The sequence below is a fragment of the Lissotriton vulgaris genome, chromosome 3_1 (genome assembly GCF_964263255.1).
Source record: "Lissotriton vulgaris chromosome 3_1, aLisVul1.2, whole genome shotgun sequence".
Lineage (NCBI taxonomy): Eukaryota > Metazoa > Chordata > Amphibia > Caudata > Salamandridae > Lissotriton > Lissotriton vulgaris.
Window position 1 is genome coordinate 1,077,767,713 of NC_141689.1, and position 20,309 is coordinate 1,077,788,021.

Consider the following 20,309-nt stretch of genomic DNA (forward strand, 5'->3'; position numbering starts at 1 on the left):
AATACTCCCACACTCATCCAGGTTTTTAGACGTGTTCGTAATTCTTGTATTACATGGATCAACCTACAGAGACGGCCCGGCGGTGTCATCAGGCTCATCTGTTCCTTCGGTTGTGGATTAAATTCCGGTAGACGTGCTGGCAAACCGGCCAAAGAGAGCGCACATAGAAACAGCAAAAAAATAGGAGTAATGAATCATCAGTTTAATTCTAGGTTTTCCCTGGTCTTGTTTTTGGTGCTGGCCCATATTTACGCCAGCCTTGTAAATAGGGGGCAGCACCAAAAAGCAATGGGTGTTGTGGTGGAATGCCCACCACAACACCTATTGCCCACCCGTTTCACGTTAAGTGCTGCGTGAAAGGGGGCCTTATTCACAAAGGGACATTAACGCAGTCTTGTAAATAAGGTGAAGGGTTTATCGACAGAGGAGCGTCATTAAGTGATGTTCCTGTGGCATTAAGCCCTTGTAAATATGCTCCCAAGTGCAGAACTTGTGCACATTTTTGAGGGCAAGCGTTTATTTTTCATTATCCTATTTTGCCCCACAGCAAGAGAGAGAAAAGCAGAAAAGGAGCAAATAAAGAGTAAGGGAAAGAGTGGAAAACATGGCCAAGGGAGAAAGCAGGGATAAAAAAGAACCTACACCAGTAAATTAAAGAGCTAGGAAGTGTATGGTGGTGGAAAAAAGAGGCTTTAATTGGCTTCTAAACCAGGCACCCCTGGCATTTGCAGCCTTTTGTCACTATTTAGCAACATTTGCATTCGACAAGGGGGAGCGGGCTCCAAGGAAAAGCTTTGAGCCTGTTTATTTGTTATTGTTTGTTTTATTTATTTATTTATTTATTTATTTATTTATTTATTTATATATTTACTTATTTACTTATGTATGTATGTATGTATGTATGTATGCATGTATGTATGTAGAGCCTAATTGTCCCCTCCGCTCACAGTGGTCACGTCCTGCTGCAGCTCCTAGCCATATCATGGCACACGGCCATGATATGGCTAGGTGGTCGTTCAGAATCTGGGCCTCTATTACGCCGTCTATTGTGCGTTGCCTCCCCACAAGTACGCGCCACGGGGAGGGGGCTGCTCTGTGGAACTGAGGACAGGTCCATCACGAGCCAGTGACGTAGCTGTCTGGCGTGATTGTGTCAACTTGCTGCATTTCTTCACTTGGAGGGAAGCGTATCCTCTAAACACAGGTTGGAGTGTGCAATTACAAGTAATGAAGCGGTATGTGCACGTTTCTGTGCCATAAAGGAAACCTCGGAACTAATTAAGTTGCACAGACATGTTCCTCTTTAATGACAATTGACGGATCAGCAAATCCGAAAGGGTTTAAAACCTACAAGGGGAAGGAAAGTTAACAGACTGAACAACCCACCTCTGCTATGCTGGGAGTCTTCTGAAGTCCGCGCCGGACCCTTGGAGGAAGAGTAGGCTCACGAGGTACTTTCACTGGTTTCACGTGCGGTGTATGTTTTGTTTTTTGTAAGGTTACATGGTGCTGGTAGGGCCGTGCAGCTCAGGTGGGGACCACAACCTCCAGTGGGCTACCAAGTATTCAAGGGGTGCCCCATTCGGCCTAAGACCAATGAATACCTGTTAGATTCGGAAGGCTCGGGGGCTCTCACCACATTCTACAGAGGGACCCCATCATTTTGTGTTACATCATTGGATGCTGGTGAGTGGTGGGTACCATGGTGGCAGAGTTCAGAAAGGGGAGAACACGAGTTGGACATTAGCAGGTGGCATTGTTAGAATACAATCTATTTTCTACAGCTTAGTATTGTAAATACATATGATTTTTATCATAGTAGTCTGACAGAATAGAGCCAAGAAAATTTTACGGTTCCATATTGCCAATAAGGAAACTATATTGTTCCCCAACTGGCTTGATAAGCATCTCTCGTTCAAACTTTTTAGAAGTGTTATGTTTCTGTGGCTCAGAACTGTTTGGTTATCATGAATGATTCTTTTTTAAGTTAGAAGCCTTGTCCAACTATTTTACATAAGTTCTTACTAAAATATAAGAACTTAAAAATAGTTGGAGTGTTTGATAACCTGATATGATACGTTTGTAAGTTTATCATCACTTTTCCAAATTATTTCAAAGGTAAAAAGATAGAAACCAAGCCCAACTGTGTTTCTTTAAATTCCAAGTTTAGTTTATTTGAGTAATTCCCTTTTGAAACAGTTTAAGAAACAAGCAACTTTTTTATGCTATGAATGCATACATTTTTTTTGTCTAACTACTGAAAGGAAAAACTCCTCCCATGTTATGTTATGTTATGTTATGTTATGTTATGTGAAGTTGTAGAACGTGCCTAATCACCCGTGAGGGTTTCTAGACACTAACCCATGGCGAGAGAATTTGTTTTTACATACATTTTTCCATTTTGCTCCAAGGTCGAGGATGCAAAGTTTACCGATGATAGTTAGAAAAAGGAAATTGTTCCCACATTTAGAATAGAATGAAATCTAAAAGCGTTGATCTTTAGTGCAAGCCGCCTAGCATTACCGGCCCGTGTCCCCAAAGGTGAGCTCAGTGGAATAGATGCTAACGTGCAGGTCTGCCTGAGGGAAAGAAAGAAACCTCCCTTCAATTTAAAACCTCCTGACCTCACGCTGCCCTATAAGAAATGTACAAGTTCAATATCGATGTATTTATTTAATTGTTTGGCACCACACCAGCACGTCACTTCTGAGCTAGTTTTGTAAGCAGTGGGAAGCATGCCTGCTATGAATGCGTTCTCCTGGGCTTCGTGCGTTGTTCAGTGATGTTGTTAAGTCTGATTTTGATTAGTTCCTATCATCATTTGAAGGACCTGGAGCTTCAAGGCAAGCCCAAGGACTGTAATTTGCAGGTTCTTCTTGATGTGCAAAAGCTTTAGGGGGAGGTCAGAAATGGTTCCTGGGAATGGAAATTCCTGATTATATTAAAGTTGAGCAGGAGCTCTTTCAAGTACATGATTGTTGGAAAATGGACCTCTCGGAAGGGGCAACCCAAATGTTTTGCCTTCCTCCTCTTATTTTTCTGACCTTTGTATTGGCCTTAGGACTCTGAGCACCTTACCACTGCTGACCAGTGCTAAAGTGCATGTGCTTCTCCATTAAACATACTTTTATAAAAAACAAGGGAACCCACTAGGTAACCAAGGACCTGGGGTATCAATTAAACTATGAACAAATGGTCTCCATTAAACATGGTAACATTGGTGTATACACAATTAACCTATTTAGTTTACTTGTAAGTCCCTTGTAAAGTGGTGTACCATATATTCAGGGCTTGTAACCTAAATGCTACTACTGGGCTTGCAGCACTGATTGTGCCACCCACACAAGTAGCCTTTCAAACCTCTCCCAGACCTGCCATTGCAGGACTTGTGTGAGCAATTTACTGCCACTTCGACTTGGCATTTAAAACGAGTTTCCAAGTCTTAAACTTCTTTTTTTTTTAACCCATAACTGACCCCTAAGGTAGCCACTACTTAGCCCTAAGGACAGGGTGCTATGTAAGTAAAGGTAGGACATGTACTTTTAAGTTTTGTATGTCCTGGTAGTGACAAACACACAATGTTGTTTTTCACTACAGTGAGGCCAACTCCTCTCGTACGTTAGCATTAGAAATTCCTTAATACACTTTTAAGCTGTAATTCCTGATTGGAAAAGAGCAGCTGTATCTTGTCTCATATCTTAGGAATGTTAATGATAAATCCTCTTTAATGATAAAGCTGAATTTCACATTACTTGTTTGAAAATGGCAATTTTAGAAAGTGGACATTTCTCTGCTCTTACTGCTCTGTGTGCCTTGCAGCCTGTCTCCAATACACGTCTTGGGTGGGTGACAGCTACACTTTGTGCATTTCCGCTAGACAGCCACAACACTGGAAGGATAGGTGTGTCTGAGTACCCCTCGACATACATCTGCTCTCTTATGGCCTAGCCTGGGCAGGCAGGGAGGAGCTAACACATCACTTGAATAGGCAGTGTCCTGTCCCATACAAATAACAGATTAACCCCCACAGGTAGTCTGGCAGTAAGGACTGGGATGAAAGGGATACTTGTGTACTTCAGAGAACTGCTTTGAAGTCATCCCCACATCAAAGGAAAATTTGGTTATAAGCACTGGGACTCTGACCATACCAAGACAGGCACTACTGGACTTGTAACTGAAGTTCTGCCAGAAGAATGCTGTGCTGCTTAAAGGACTCAACTGGACTGCTTATCTAGAAGGCCTGCTTTTCTGCAAGTTGCCCTGATGCCTGCTACTCTCTGACTTTGCTGAAAGAGAGCTGAACTCCGCCTTCACTTCAAATGATCTCCAAGGGCTTGTTGGTGTGCCTTCTGTATCTTGAGACTCAAGGTTGTCAAAGTCTCTACCTCTGCTCATATGCCTGGCTAACTGGAAGTGGCCAAGATACTGGCAACACATATTTCGTTGCTTCTCCTGTCTGCGTGCAGCAGAACCAGCCACCAACTTGGTTGCGGGAGTAGAATCGGTGCATCACCTCGGAACCAGCGATTTACCTCCAAAGATCGATGCATCAGACAGCATATGACCGACACTGCAGCTTGGTGAGATCGACACATCCACTCGACTGTGTGACAAAATCCGGTGCATCTCTTAACGCCTTTCAACTACGGCACCTATATTCGGAACTGATGCATCACCTTCACTGCATGGCGAAGGATGACTCCTCCTGCACCTGTGGGATTCGACATCAGCCATTTCATTGTTTCCAACCAGGAAATGTACTTTCTTCACCTGGGCCTGCATGGGTCCCGTAGCCAGCTGGCATTTCATTGCGTCAGCCTGAACTTTGACTTTGTCCCAGTCTAGCATGACCAAAAGTATCCTTTTTTGCGCTACTTCCTTCTAAGCGATTTACTGCATTTAATCCTTTAAATTCAATATTTTTACTTCTATGAATTGGATTTTTATCATGTTGGTCTTGTTTTGTTTACAAAATAATAATCTATTTTTACAAACCTATTTGGAGTCTTTTTTTGGTGTATGCATTGTTTTTCTGTGTGTGTGTTGCATAAATACTTTTTTGTTTGTTGAGAGTTTTATATAGCGCTAACTAGACCGGGAGGTATCAGAGCGCTTTACATGAGCACCAGTAACGTTACATACAGACACACATTCATTTTTGTTAGGCACGGGGAGATTAAGTGATTTGCCCAGAATCACAGAATGTTGAACGTTCCTGCCGAGACTCGAACCCAGTTCCCCAACACCGAGGTCGACCACCCTAGCCCTTTGGCCGCATTCTCTCCCCATTGCCTCTTTAGATAAGCTTGATTGCTCGGTGCCAAGCTACCAGAGGGTGAGCACAGGTTATCTTTTAGTGTGTACTTAGCTTAACCTGACTATAGTGGTGGTTCCTGCATGGCCTGGGTGCATACCTCGGTCAACAAGGAATCTCATTTCTAACATTGGTGATCAGCGGTGACGGTAGAACTTGTGTTTGTGCAATACCATATTGTAACTCATACTTAGAACAACTTGAGCCTTTTTCAATTCTCCCAGTTCTGACATCTTTTGATTTTTCCAAAGTCCTTTTGCCCAAGTCGCATTTTTTCTGCAATATCTGTGGTCATACCTGCCAATTTCGAATTCGGTCTGGCCAACCTGGAGGCATACACTGAGACCCAGCCAGGAGAGGAGGGTGTTCCATAAGGGAAGTGCCAAAAAGGCAGAGCTTCAGATAGCCCTAAAAGCAAGGGAAGTAGCCTACTCAGAAGGAGCAGTGGACAAGGAGGAGGGATCTGAGTCTGAAGAAGGATCAGAGCAGGGACCTGACAGATTGTGTTGTCATGCAGCCTACTGAGGGGGGTAACAATTTTCTCCCAGTACTGGAAGTCCGCTCTAGACCAGGGAGCAGCGTGTCCTCAAATAATCTATCACCAGAGGAGTTGGAGGACCGGAGGGTGGGAAGAAAATAAAGCTAGAGGTTGCCGAGAGGGAGAAGGCTGAGGAACAGGAAGTTGCCCTTTCTAAGCTTAAGAAGTAGCAAGCCCTAGAAGAGAAGAATCTAATCATGGAGGTAAGAAACATAGCCCATGAGCTTCCCCTTAGAGAACTGGATATTAGAGCACTCCAAGTGGGGTCAAGCAACAACAATATTGGTGGCAGCATACTTGCAGTGTCTTCACATGAGTCCAGATTTCTTATCTCAAAAGACATGGTGCCCAGTTATCGAGTGGGGGATGATGTAGATAATTGGTTGGCATCCTATAAAGTGGTTTTGAAAGTGCACAGGGTCCCAGATGAGTTCTGGGGGTAGTTTATGGTGGTACATGCCCACATTAGGGAGGGACACACTCCATACATTAGATGTGGGGAAACAGACCAACTACACTGCCACAAAGGCCATTTTAGTCAGCAGATTTGAACTGACCCTTGAGAAGAACAGGCAACAGTTCAGAGCCAGTGACAAACTCTCTACACAAACATGGGTGGATTTCTTGGACTATGCTGGTAAGGCCCTGAAGGGCTTGGTGAGGGGCAGAAAAGTTAATGATTATGAAGGGATGTACAATGTTTTGTAAAAGATCACATTCTTGATACTTGTTTTGCAGAGCTGTTCCAACACCTGGTTGATAGCAAGCTTTCTGACTCAAGGCAGCTTGCTGAGGAGGCAGACATCTGGGTCAACACCAGAGTGTACAGCAAGGTATCTGCGGGTGACTCCAAAAAGGGTGGTTGAGGTTCTCCCACCAGAGTGAGAGGGAGGTCCAGAGAGACCCAGACAGGTCTCAGGGTAAGAGGGAAGGAAAGGGTTTCCATGTCCCTTCTGACAAGAGGGAGAGATATTCTGGTGGTCGGTGGCCCAGGGTGCCCCATTTCCAAACTCGTTGCTTTGATTGTTCTCAAGTAGGACACAAGCAGGGAGTCTCTGTCAAAAGAAACTACCCACTGGTGGGAACTCTACAGCTGTGGCCAATGTGGACTTAGGAGAAAGTACTGCCTAGGGGCAGGTCATAGAACATGCCATGATCTCCCTTAGCTGGGAGATTGACTCAGAGGGTGAGTTGGTGATCGCTGAGGGTGGCAGTCTTCACTTCCACCAGGTGGGAGTGAATGGGGTCCCAACCATTTCTCTGACGGATACTAGGCCTACCAGGCCCATGCCTCTGGAAGAGTTAGTCTCCCCAGAGCAGTACACTGGCAAGGAGGGCAGAGTGACTACAGCCCATGGGCAGGACTTTTTGAACCCTATGATGCTGGCGTCCCTACAATTGGGTGGGGAGGTGACCCAGAGAAGGATCATAATTAGTCCCCAGATGCCTATTGGCTGCATTCTGGGGAATGAGCTGCCCCAAGTGTCAGGAGAACAGGGAGGGGAGGCCACCACATGCGCCCTGACAGTCCAATTTTCTGAGGGTACCACTTCCAAACTGAATGTACAGTACTCCAGAGGTAGGCACAGGGGAGGAAGGACTCAACCCTGACTCCTGTCCAACCCAAGGGTACAGACCCTAGGTTAGAGGACCAGTTGCAGGATATCACTCATGATCTGGTTGGAGAGGGAGTGGAAAAAGGATGCAAGACACCTGGGGCTACTACCCCCCACTCTAACAAACCTCAGAGGACAGAGACCCCAGGATGGCCTGGGGCCTGGCTCTTGACACTGACAACTGTCAATGTCATCTGTTGGTTGCTGTCCTTTATGGACATACTTTTCCTTGGGTTGGGGACAGAAGTCAGACTCAAGAGGTGGAATGGGCCACATCACTTTGTTGGCCATGGTGGCACTATCTGCGTACTGGGATGCGTCTGTGAGCAGATTAAAGTTAGGTGCTGCACAGCTGGGTCCACAGATGAGGACAAGGGTTCCCCATGGGACAGTTCAGTGGCACCAGACAGCATGGACAAAGAGATCCAACTGGCTTCAGTGAGGTGTAGAATGGTCGGCCCAAACTTTGACTTTGCCCAGCGTGCAGTAACCTTTTTAACTCCAATTGCTTCTAAGCGCTCTACTGCATGTGTTCCATTAAAATTCAATATCTCAACATCTATGCATTGTATTTTTGTTGTTTTGGTCTTGTTTTGTTTACAATACAATAGTCTATGTTTATAAACCTCTGTGGAATCTTTTCGTGGTGTATTTATTGTGTTACTGTGTGGGTGGTTTGCACAAATACTTTACACATTGCCTCTTTAAAATAGCCTGACTGTTCTGTGCCAAGGTACCAGAGGCTGAGCACGGGTTATGTTATTGTGTGTACGTAGCTCACCCTGACTAGAGTGGTGGTACCTGCCTGGCCTGGGTGCAAACCTCAGCCAACCAGGAATCCCTTTTCTAACAACGACCTTTTGCATTTTGTTGTAGGTGTTTTACACTCTCAAACTGTAGATCTGTTTCAACCAGAATGTTTACTTTTATTAGGGTTTATGAAGCAAATGCCCTCAGTATTCTACCAGTATAATGCATATTTCATGGATCTCACATTCAATGTTGATGTGTACAGTACTGATATGTACAATTCAGTATATGCAGTGCTTATAGTGTGCGGCACTGTAGAAATATTAACACATGCATTACAGTTTGCATTTCTTTCACCCAAGAAGCACTCAGAAATGGGTTGATCCTTAATAGTTCCAAGTATCATCCAGTTTCCAATGAACTGCACATTTCACAGGCAATAAGGTGCTCTTTGTGACACATATTGCTACTATCCTTAGAAATGCAGGAACCAGATTCTACTGCGAGCCTAATGAAATGGCAAGGGACTCCGAAAGGCCTTGACTTTCTGGGGAGCTGGTGTTGAACTGTCAAGGCTTACTCTAAGAGGTTGCTAAGGGAAAAGAAGGGCATATTAGCAGGAACTTGCGATATTTATCACAAAACGTGCTTAGAGCATTTATTTTTATCGCTGCCTATAGCTGGATATATTAGCGGAGAAAACATGCTATTAGCAACATTTATCTCATTCTCATTCATATCATTTATGTGATAAAATATCCAGCGATAGCGGCAAAATGCCTGAATATCGCTGGAAATCCAGCGATATTCACACATTAATGCTATGGTGGGCTTAGTCTGAAAATCCACCTCCCATTGAGGAATACAGGTAAGTCAGGTTTTCAGCAGGTGTTAAATACTAGCGATAATCGCGCTTAGCGCGACTTTTTTTATCACTTCGCCTGCGTTGGTAATAGGGGAACTAGTGTTAGCGACTGTTTTCATTCGCTTCTAGTTAGGAACGCCCACCTTGCATGTCATTAGTGATAATCATCGCTGGCATGCAAGGCGATAGGAAATCCGGCCGCTATCACCAGAAAGCTGTCACTAACGCCTGTTAGCGACAGCTTGCTGATAGGGTGACAAAGAAATTGCAGCTTTAGCGGCAAAAAGTTCCGCTAAAGCGGCAATAAAGCCCTTGCTAATATGCCCCAGAATGCCTAGTTCAGGAAGCACACGTATCCTTCACAAAAACAGATTGAGCAAGTAGTTTAGTCTTTTTGTGAAAATGAATGACACTTTTATGAGATTAAGGAAATGTGCAATAAATTTATGAAGTTAAATTGCATCAGACTACTTGTGGTTTTCACAGTAAATAAAGCTCTACGAATGTCTATGCCAAACAGCAGAGAAATCAAAGAGGTAAATCAAGGTTTCAGTTATACAAATTTAACGTAGCATGTAACCAAGCACACAGAGCACGTACTCTATTTGAACTGATGCACGGGTACCTTAGTGTTTGTAGTCTCTTTCCAGAGTTTATGGCTATTAGGAGAAGCTCAAAGTGTCTGTTGTGCTGGAAGCCCACTGAACCTGTAGAGATTGGAGCGTTGCTGCCGCAGGAGCACAGTCCTTCAGTGTTGGAGGGCAGGCTTGGCAGTGCAAGCATTCACATTCATGCTTTAACAGATGGGACCAGAGGATTGCAGAGTACAGCTGAAGTCGGAGAGTTGTGCTGGCCTTGATGACACCATGGATGGGCAGGGAACATGATGTTTTCTGTGCAGTTTGTGATCATCACTTTGAGGATGCGGGCTCTCTGGTACCACTTTGGAATTAGTTGCACTTTAGGGCGACGGGCTGCTAGCAGTGTCATACATAGCCTCACATCTGCAGAGAGGATGAGGCTTTAGACAGTTACGTGCCACCTCACAGAGTGCCTCTCTCGCAGGGTAGTAGTGTAACATAGGCCCCTGCAGCCCCACGGTGTGGGGGGGGCGAACTCCAGAGGGCACCCTCAGCACAGTACCCTGGCCTGAGAGCTCCTGATTGAGTACAGAGGGGAGCCCCTCTATGTACCTTGCAGGGAGCCCCCTCAAGTTTCGTTACACCACTGTCAATGGGCCACACTTTGGGCTCACAGTGCAGGTGCTCACTGCATTGACAGGCAACCTCAGGGGTTGTCTCTTTTAGGGTCACATGCCAGCATGGTTCCTGCAGTAGTTCATTAAGCAGACTGCTTGATAGTACTACGTCTGTCAGTCTTGGCCTGGGAACATTGTCTGCGGTCTCAGGCTAAGCAGTGTCAAGTGCCTCTTGGCAGCACATGTTGCCGTTTTACCTAGGATGGAGCAAATCCTTGCAACAAACTGATTCAGAGAGCCAGGAGTTCAAATAATTTACCATGAATTTAATCTCATGATCAAGTGGTGAAATTACAGTTCTAGGCACACAAGTCAGTCTACATCCTTCTCAGCAAGGCCCTGCCGTATAGATCTTCTGCCCAGCCCTGCACTGTTGGCCGAAATCTCTTAAAAAAAACAATTATGGATTCTTTTTCTGGTCCAGTCCTTTCTGTGCAGTCAAAGAGCAGAACTTCAGCAAGTCAAAAGGTGAGCACTGGATAGATAAGATGGACTTGTTTCTAACCAATCCTAGACACACCAAGCATTTCCAAGAGTCCAAATGAATTCAAATGTATCCCAAACCTTTAGGATGAACCTATTGTTTCAGAATGGATTGCTTTTTCATGTAGCCACATCTCCATGGAAACCATTTAGGAAGTGAAGTTGCAACCATGACACTTATGTAATCCAGGCAAATAGATTCTGTTCACAACACAAAGCACAGGATGCAGACGTGGGGCATCAGCCTAGTCTCTTCTATGCAGTGCAGTGTCCGCCATTGGCCAATCCTCAAAGCAAACACCTTTTTTTCTCAGTGTTTCTCCCAGCCATCAGTAACTGGTCTGCCACAGCATAAAATGTAATTCCTGGGAAAGTCTACTAAAAGCAAGACAGCATAATTGGCGTTGCAAAGAATTCAAGGAGTGGGAAATGTAAAGGAGCTGAACTGGGTAATGTGCAGGGTGTACTGTACCTCTGACACCACTAAGTTCATGTTCCACCCTACCATCTTTAGGGCATCACTAACAGAGAAGGGTGACCCATCTTGGGTATTCTACCTCACATTTCTGACATACACACCAGATTGTACAACATATCCTCTTCTATCCTTCCGAATCCAAATAATTGACTAACATATCCAACACTTAATATTTACCTGCATGTTTCACTATCACTATACAAATTCAACACTAATCCTCTATGGGTCCCGGAGTAGCGCGCTTCGACACCTCGTCAGGGGTAGTAAGCGCCATACAAATGCAATTACAATACAATACAATACATATAATTGGAAAATGAGGGGGATGAGTTATGCCTTACTGAAGGGATTTAATAGGAATTCTACTAGCATCAGCTGTCACCAGTCCAGTGAGCCAGTCCTACATTGCTGAATGATACAACAAGAATCACTTTGCAAGTGTTGCAATGGCAGACCAAACTTGATCACATAAACCTACAATTGGAAAGACGGTGGCCATACCTGAATGGGACATTTATTTATTTATTTATTTAGTGTTTTCTATAGCGCGAACATGACCGAGTGTAGGGTATCAGAGCGCTTTACAGTGGCGTTTCATCAGTCATTAATGTTTTACACTTCAGTTTAGCATATAAACATATATACATTCAGTAATAAAATTGCCATGACGCAGTTAAAAAACAGGATCATCTTTTTAACATGACCCAGTGTGGGGTAGCAGAGCGCTTTAAAATAGCGTTTCATCCGTCATAATGATTTACACTTTAGTTTAGCATATAAACATATATACATTCAGTAATAAAATTGAGCAGTTTATAGACAGCAGACCTCCAATATAGTCTTATGGAAGAAATTTGCTCATATAGTACGATTTTGCTTCCTTTTTAAAGGTTCCGATGGATGTAATTCTTCTGACGTTTGGTGGGAGTGCATTCCAAATTCTTGGTGCTGCTCCTGAGTCATGCGTCTTTTTCTTGCAGAAGCGAGCCGGTTTCAGAAGAAAGTCTGATTTGCTCCTAGAGGGTCGGTTACCTCCGGAGAGCGTAAGTTTCTGGGCCAGGTAACCTGGAGTTTTGAGGTGTATTGCATTATGAGTGATGCATGGCAACTTGAATTGAATTCTTGCCTTGAAAGGAAGCCAGTTTAGCATTTTCAGGTGAGGGGAGATATGGTTGAATTTTTTGGATCACGCAATCAGCCTTGTGGCTGTTTTAAGACAAGCTTTCAATGGGGCAGTTGGGATCTTGGGGAGCCCAGCCAGGGTAGTGCACCTGTATTCGATCCTTGATATGACCAGCGCTTGAAGTGCAGTTTTTAGATCTGTTTTGTTCAGGAAAGGTTTAAGTTCTCGCAAATAGCTTAAGTGGAACCTGGCGTTTTTTGCCATTGTAATAATATGTGCTAACATGTTCAGGTTTTTATCTAGGGTAATTCTCAGTGATTTGGTGGAATATACAATCTTTGGAGTACAGTTTAGAGCAGTGATAAGGTTGGCCCATTCTGTTGACTTTAGTTTGCTTTTATGTGCTGTGATCAGTAGGAATTCGGTTTTCTGAGGGTTTAGCTTCAGGTGATTCTTGGTTAGCCATTGGAGGGTTCTTGATAGTGCATGGTTCATGGTCTTAATCTCTTCTGTTGATGCGACCTTGATGTACAACTGAGTGTCATCCGCATACATGTGGAAAGCGATGTTTGCTTTTTGTAATATTTCTGTGAGTGATTCAACGTATAGAATGAATAGCGCCGGTGAGAGCGTTGCTCCCTGTGGAACTCCGATTGTATTATTGGTTGAGACAGAAAGGGTTTGGTTGACCATGAATTTTTGGGATCTGTTCTCAAGAAAGGAGCTGAACCAATTAAGGACTGTACCCTCTAGGCCCATTCTGTTTTTCATCCGATCTATAATTTTTTCATGGTTCACAGTGTCGAACGCGGATGACTGGTCCAGCAAGATTAGGAGGTAGGTTTTATTGTGGTCAAGAGCCAGCAGTGCGTCATCTAGGATGTGCAAAATTGCAGTTTCTGTGCTATAGTTTGGACGGAAGCCCGATTGATAAACATTTAGCAGGTTGAACTCAGAAATGTATAGACTCAATTGTTGTTGGACAAATTTTTCCAGAACTTTGACTAGCATGGGATGTTAGTTACAGGTCTGAAATTGTTTGGAACAGAAGGGTTCTCTGAAGGTTTTTTTAGCAAAGGAATGACTTGTCCTGTTTTAAGGCAGGCTGGGATTTGTCCTTGTGATATAGAGGTATTTTTGATCTTTGTCCAAAATGGGATTAACAGGTGGTTTAAGGAGGACCAGCACTTTGCTGGTAGGGAATCATTATAGTGGTTGTTAGGTTTAGTGGTCGACATGATCTTTGAGATGTCTAATTCACTGACCACTTTAAAATCTGACCATCTGGCATTGTTTTTAGGTTTCTTTACTTCTTGTTGAACCAGTTCTTCGTCCTCCGTATCCTTCCTGCTTTCAATGTCTTCGGCTGCTTTTTTTAATTCCGTCTCCAAAGAGTCAGCTTTATCTGTAAAGAAGACCAAGAAATCTTCACTATTTAGGCTATTAATGTTGATGGCTGGTGCTACTTTAGCAGATTTATTAGATTGTTCTTTAAGAAGATCAAAAAGTTTCCTGGGTCTATTTACTGCATTGTTCAGTTCTTTCCTGATAAAGTCTTTTGTAGATTTAATAATGCTTTTGTTGTAAGCCTTCCTCGATTGTCTTAGTAGGGTTAAGTGGGGTGAGAAAGGATGTTGTCGCCATTTGCGTTCTTGTAGTCTCATTGATCTTCTTTCTTTATTAAGAGCATCATTGAACCATGGGTTTTTGATTTTGTCAGTGACCCTTTTCAGTTTTAGAGGGGCTATGTCCTCGAGAATAATTGACATTGTCTTGTTATAGTGCAAAGTGAGGTTGTTGACGTCAACCATACTCTTGGGTACTTGTAAATCTAATGAACAGCGTGCGGCTAATTTTTCCATATTAGTTCCTCGAGTGTCCCTGATCCATTTTTTTGGTTTAACAGATTGTGAGGACGATTTTGTTTTCTTGAAGGGAATTTCAAATGTGATTATATGGTGATCGGACCAGTCACATGGTGTGATTACAATGTTCTCTATCGCTTTCTCTTTAGCTATGATCCAATCTAGGGTGGATACTTTAGAGTGGGTGGGGAGATGACATCCTTGGACTAACGATTGCTCTACCAGGAAGGTTTTAAGGATGGTAATTTGACTATCTACTTGATCTTCCCAATGGATATTAAAGTCTCCTAAGAGGATATCATTAGATTGCGGGTTAGAGTAGGTGGTAATGATAACTATTAAGTGGTCTATGAATTTGGTCTTCGTACCTGGGGGTTGGTAGAGTGCGTGGAGTTTACAGTTTTGGTTATCATCTAAGTGACATGCCCATATATTCACAAGACTCTAATGGGTCAGTGTGAATTTTTGTGATGGAAATGTTTGATCTTTGAATACAGGCAATACCTCCACTCTTTCCTTCATTTCTGTCCTGTCTCATAATCTAGTAGTTCTGTGGGACTAAAAGGTCTAAACATGGCGAGGATGAGTCTGATGGCCATGTTTCAGTTAAGATGATAACATCTATTTCCTGGCTTAGTATGATGTCTGCTATGTCAGCCGCGTGTTTATTTGCTGATCTACAGTTGAGTAGTATACACTGCATGTGATCATGATCATTTATCCTAGCGAGACAGATTCTTCAGGCATTAATGTCACATTCTAAAGGTTGTTGGTATTAAGCCCTCTATCTTTGGATTGAGAAGTTCTGTCTTCATTCGTTATGATTGTTTCGATTGTTTGGTTGTGATTTTCTCCTGTCTTATTGAGTGCAGTAGGAGTGGGTCAATATGACGAAAGAATGGATAACAGTTCACTATTTGACAGGTAGTTGAGTTGAGAACGAGGACGGTAAATTCTGTTAGATGTCGCCAGTGCTTAACTTGTGTTTCCCTCGAGGTAACCTGAAGGACCTCCATTTTAGCAAGCCATTTTTCTGACAAACAACCACTCAATTTAAGAACTATGAATTTGGAGGGGAGTGTCTAATTACACTTCATTGAAAAACACGAATACCCCATTAAAAAGGGCACATTTAGCAACACCAGTGTATAAGAGTTTTCATTATTAATATTCTTTGTTTTTTTAATTCACTCTTTTTGTTCATTTTTGCTGCGCTTCAAGCTCTAACTTTTAATATTTTGGATACATGCTATGGCCGAAAGGATACATTCCAAAAAGTGTTGAAACCTTTATTTTGGTTACATTAAGAAATTAAAAGTAGGACATAGTTGGTTTTGTCTGTCCTATGCCTCGCCGTAGAAAGAGGACCAGGAGAGACTTGTTCAGTCATATGAGATCGGTTGCAGGGCCTCTCCTCCTTCCATTACCAATACATTTTTGGAAAATGAACTGGACATTCTCTGGAGCTCTACCTCAGTAGGCTTTGTGCGTGGTGCACAATATTGATCTTGATTTTGCATTCAACTGTATGTTAGTATTGACTTTAGTGTGTGTGTGTGTTACTTGGTTGGACTTCTTCTATCCCAAGCAGATTTTGTCTGCCAGTTTCAGGATTCTTAGTAGTTTTTAGCTGGCACATGTAGGTAATCTTACAGGAGTCCATTTTCGACAACACCAAAAATTTGATAAGTTCTACTTGTTAGTCCACGTCACCTTCCTAAGCATGCTGATATGAAAGTTGGCTACCTTCATGTTGGAATTTGTCCCAGTGATTAATGATTTACCAACATCAGATATGACCCGAGGTCTCTGACTTTCTGTGCAGATGATGGAACATTACCAAAGGAGTTGGCAAGTGGGGATGCAGGAATGTTTGCTTAACTCACCTAAGATCAACCACTCTGCTTGAAATCTTTAGGATACAGTAGATCCCTTTCAGCCAGTAGAAGGTATTCTTGATTGGGATGATCCTGTAATCTCCTGCCAACGCTAGATCTATGATTAATGAGTGTAGGTGTGGAGTTACAGATAGTGTCACTCTATCAAATTGCTAGTTGAATTATGTAGAAAAGGAGCAAAGTTAAAGCGAAGGCTAAGCCCTGGAGAACTCTCCATGTAAATTTAAAAATACTGCTATTAAACCTGCCTCTGCAGTTTTTGTGCCTCTAAAGAATCTGGTGCACTTTAATGTAAAAGAGCGGAGTGCTCTCAAATAGGACAATGGGCCAGGCGGCAATTTCGTGACCCGCCATGGGTACTCACTTGGATTAGTGCAGCACTCTTGAAGGGTACTCTTCTCAAATTGTGGATTCCTCTTATCTTCCCTCACATTTCCTGAATTGCATCTGTATTGTCTGCTATTTCATTTGTCTCTACAATAAGGTGGCTTGTGCTGCTCTGGAATAATGGAGCCTACATTTTCTGAAATGTATCTTCATGCAATCCGATCCCTCAAAAACATCAGGGTAATCTACCTCCCACCGCATGTTTTCTAAAATGCCACAGTGGTCCAACTCCATGATGTCAAATATTGACACTGGTGTCATATTGGTACACAAACACGCACACAAAATGTGGGGCTTGCTTGAGAGGGAAGTGAAATTAGATTAATATTGATCCTAAGCTCATATTGCAGAGACTATTGGAAATTCAGACCCTTACTAGACCGTGATGACGTGTCATTGAGAAGGCTGCATGGAGATAGAGGAAGTAAGTGGGGAAAACATTGGAAGCATATGCAGTGGCATAACAAAACTTGAGGGGGAGAGGCCTGCAAAGTACATGGAGCCCCCCTCCACCCGGACTCAGCCAAGAGCTCCCAGGCCGGGGTACTGACCTGAGGGGTCCTCTGGAGCTCGGGGCTCCCCGCACCACAGAGGCAGCAGGGGCCTATGTTACGCCACTGAGCATTAAGGGTAGAGCAGGAAAAGGCAGAGCAAATATTAATGGGCTTTTCCACTTCTTAGAAGCTTGCACGTGTGTGGATGCAGGGCAGTGTAAGGCAGAAGTCAGTAAAAAAAACAATTAAAAGAGATCAAAGTTATAGTTGGTTAAGTCACAGAAAAGTGGCAAATCTGCGCCTGAAAAAGTACTCCTAAGAACATATGTATTTATTACATTTTTGTAATTCAAAAACATTCCCAGTTGTACCCCTGCAAAGTTGCCTCATGCACAGGTTTCCAGGCATACCACTGGGAATGCCATGTGGCATATTCCCCTAGCTTCCATTTCCTAAATGTATAGTTCCACACAATGTAGTATCAGGGCCTTGTTTTTGGCAGACATGTACCCTGTCACAACCGTGATGGATATTCCCTACACCATTCTTCAAGTGCACTACACGCTAATGCACTTCTAATAAAGCAGACAGGATATCTCTCTGTTTGTATGCATTGTAATAAGGCGGAAGGGATATTTGTCATTTTTGCAAGAGTACCCATCAGCCAAACTCTTAATCAGACCGTTAGGCACTAAGAAATGGCGCCCGATGTATACATATATTTTCTTTTAATTCCATAGGGAAAACCCCCTTCCCATACATCTGCTGTAAAGTTTATAGGTGAGCTGCTCCCCTTCGCAGTCTGGAAGGGAAGTTACTTCAGCCCTTGGCTGGAGTAAAATTTCAACCGTGTCGAGGGTGGAAAAAGGTTAGATCGAGTCTGGCAATGCGCACAAATGTTTGTGGGCGTTCATATATTTGCAACACTAATCCCACCTTATTCTGGCCTCTTCCGATCTCTTGTGGGGAGTTACTGCTGTTGGTTGTCCCACAGGCTTGGTGGAGATGTCTGCAATAGTAACCCCATTCACTCTGATAAAATTCCCTTTGTGAATTCCTGGCATGGTAAAGAGAGGTATTTTTAGCTTTAAGCATAGATTTATGGACATAAATGCCCCTTGTGCACTAGTCACAATAATGGTAAATAAATCAAAGGGAATTATTAATTATATTGACTATTTTTATTTGTATTTAACTCTAAAAGCCTGTTTATAGTTACACATGAAAGCCATATACATGTATTTCATAGCATACTGAAATACAGAGCCATGTTTTGGAATTATTCTAGAAAAATGTAAGTTAAAAATATGCATTTTATGGGCACCCTTTATTACACATACTCTGAAAGTCAAAAACATGGCACAGGGTGCTCTAAAAGGAGAGACGACAGGATCAAGAGGGAGCAGAAAGGAAAATAAGGAAAAAGAAATACACAATAACAAATAATTATTTGTTTTCAACAACAAATACATTTTTAGCAAAATTAACAATTTTTAAGAACTCTCATGAATCGGGGGTTTCCAGGATAGGGCATAATTGTAGGTTTTCGGCTGCCGGGAAACGTTCATAATATTGTTAAAATGACGTCTGCCTTATCTGGCATCTTTTCAGCACTCTGAATGGTTAATTGGTTCTCTAATGCTCTGGTTGTTTGTGTTACAGATACATCTATGCAAAATGGGACTCTGGGCTGTGGTTTGGTGCCTCATTGGCACAAGTTTTGCTTTACCAGTAAGTATTGAACCATCTGATACCTACTAGATTACTTAGTAATGTAATCCAGATCAGACCACTAACAAGACCAATTTACATCTGCATGTACAGGCAGCATTTCATAGCAGCAAAATCTCACTTTGCCTACAATGGAGCAGATTGTTGCATCAGACATGGTTCAGTGAACCATGAGTCCTGACAGTTTATCTAATATTGGATAAGGTTGATCAGGAACACATAATTTATCAAGAGTCATGCCCCTAAAAACTGCAAGCATTTGTTCTTGGAATCACAGCTGGATAGGTGAGACTTGAGACACATTGGATCAACTGCCCCGAGGAACTCTACAGGCCGAAACGCGAGCACGGCAAGGACGCAGGGTTTGTATCACCTAAGATTTGTGCAGTGCAGAAAAGCAACTTTGCGACTTACAACATTCAATGCCACTCTAGAAATGCGTTTGCCCTATGTTTTGCCTGAACAGCGAAACAGGTTTAAAGGGATCTACAACAATATCTGCTATTCACTGCATATTCAAAATCAGGATGAGGTTGGCACCTTTATTGGACAGATGGTGGTCATTTGAAATGTGATTGCTTACCTTGGTGAATCACTTCCTCTTGTCTTTCCTCCCCTCCTGTCTTTATTTTTCAAACATTGGAATCATTGCAATCTCAATCTCGGCACAATTTCAACTAGCATTGGTATTACCAGGGTACTTTAAATGAGGCCCAATCTGTCAAATTCAACATATGACCAAGCAGACAGAATACTCACAAAAGTAAACTTAGACCTGACGTCTTAGTTTAGACCTGAAGTCTTGTGTAGACCTGAAATCTAACTTTAGGCCTAAAGTCTAAACTTGGACTTCAGGCCTAAACTTAGACCACAGTTCCAGGTATACCTTTGTGAATCGGGCCCTGTGTGTCCCACCAACCTACAAAAAAAGGACTGCCACATTTTCCAACTACAAAACATTTTTTTTTTCTTTGCAGTATTACGAAATTCTGGCAAACAAATGTTTCTGCCCTAGTGGTTTTTAACATTGAGAAGTGTGGAATGTAAGTAGCTCCCAGAATCAGAATTCAACATCAACGTAAAAAGTAATGAAATAGATGGGTGATTCCAAAGCTAGAGCTTTAACTGCTACATTGAATAGTGGGTGAAAGTGAATAGTTACTTGTTGACTTGAAAAAAGATGGACAAATATGACATTTTTTCTCTGTTTTAGATTTACCCTCAACAAGGTGGGATGCCAGGAATGGCCAGCATGAGCTATGAGGTATGTTGCTCCCATGTATCGGTTACACATTTTCGGGATTGTGGGACAGTATTCAGCTCTAAACCCTCGTTCATGATTGCCTCAAAATTCCTGTTTTTTTCTTGCTCCGAAGTTACCATTAATGGGAGGTCCCATAAGTATAGGGGGGTGTAAATTACTGGAATTACAAGGTTTTGGGGAATAACATGCAGAAGTATATGTTTCTGAGACGATTTCTTCTTGTTTCTCCCCAGTGTTTTAGAGGG

The 20,309-nt window shown here is 42.8% G+C and overlaps 1 protein-coding gene across 1 annotated transcript in view; it reads left to right on the forward strand.

The window, feature by feature from the left end:
* The first annotated feature begins 1,380 nt into the window (after positions 1–1,380).
* AMBN (ameloblastin) overlaps positions 1,381–20,309 on the forward strand; it is a 97,950-nt gene continuing 79,021 nt past the window's right edge. The window contains exons 1-3 of the mRNA XM_086963112.1: positions 1,381–1,451; positions 18,732–18,800; positions 20,014–20,064. Of these exons, the coding sequence (XP_086819238.1) occupies positions 18,747–18,800; positions 20,014–20,064 (105 nt within the window). The 5' untranslated portion in view covers positions 1,381–1,451; positions 18,732–18,746. The remainder of the gene's footprint in view (positions 1,452–18,731; positions 18,801–20,013; positions 20,065–20,309) is intronic.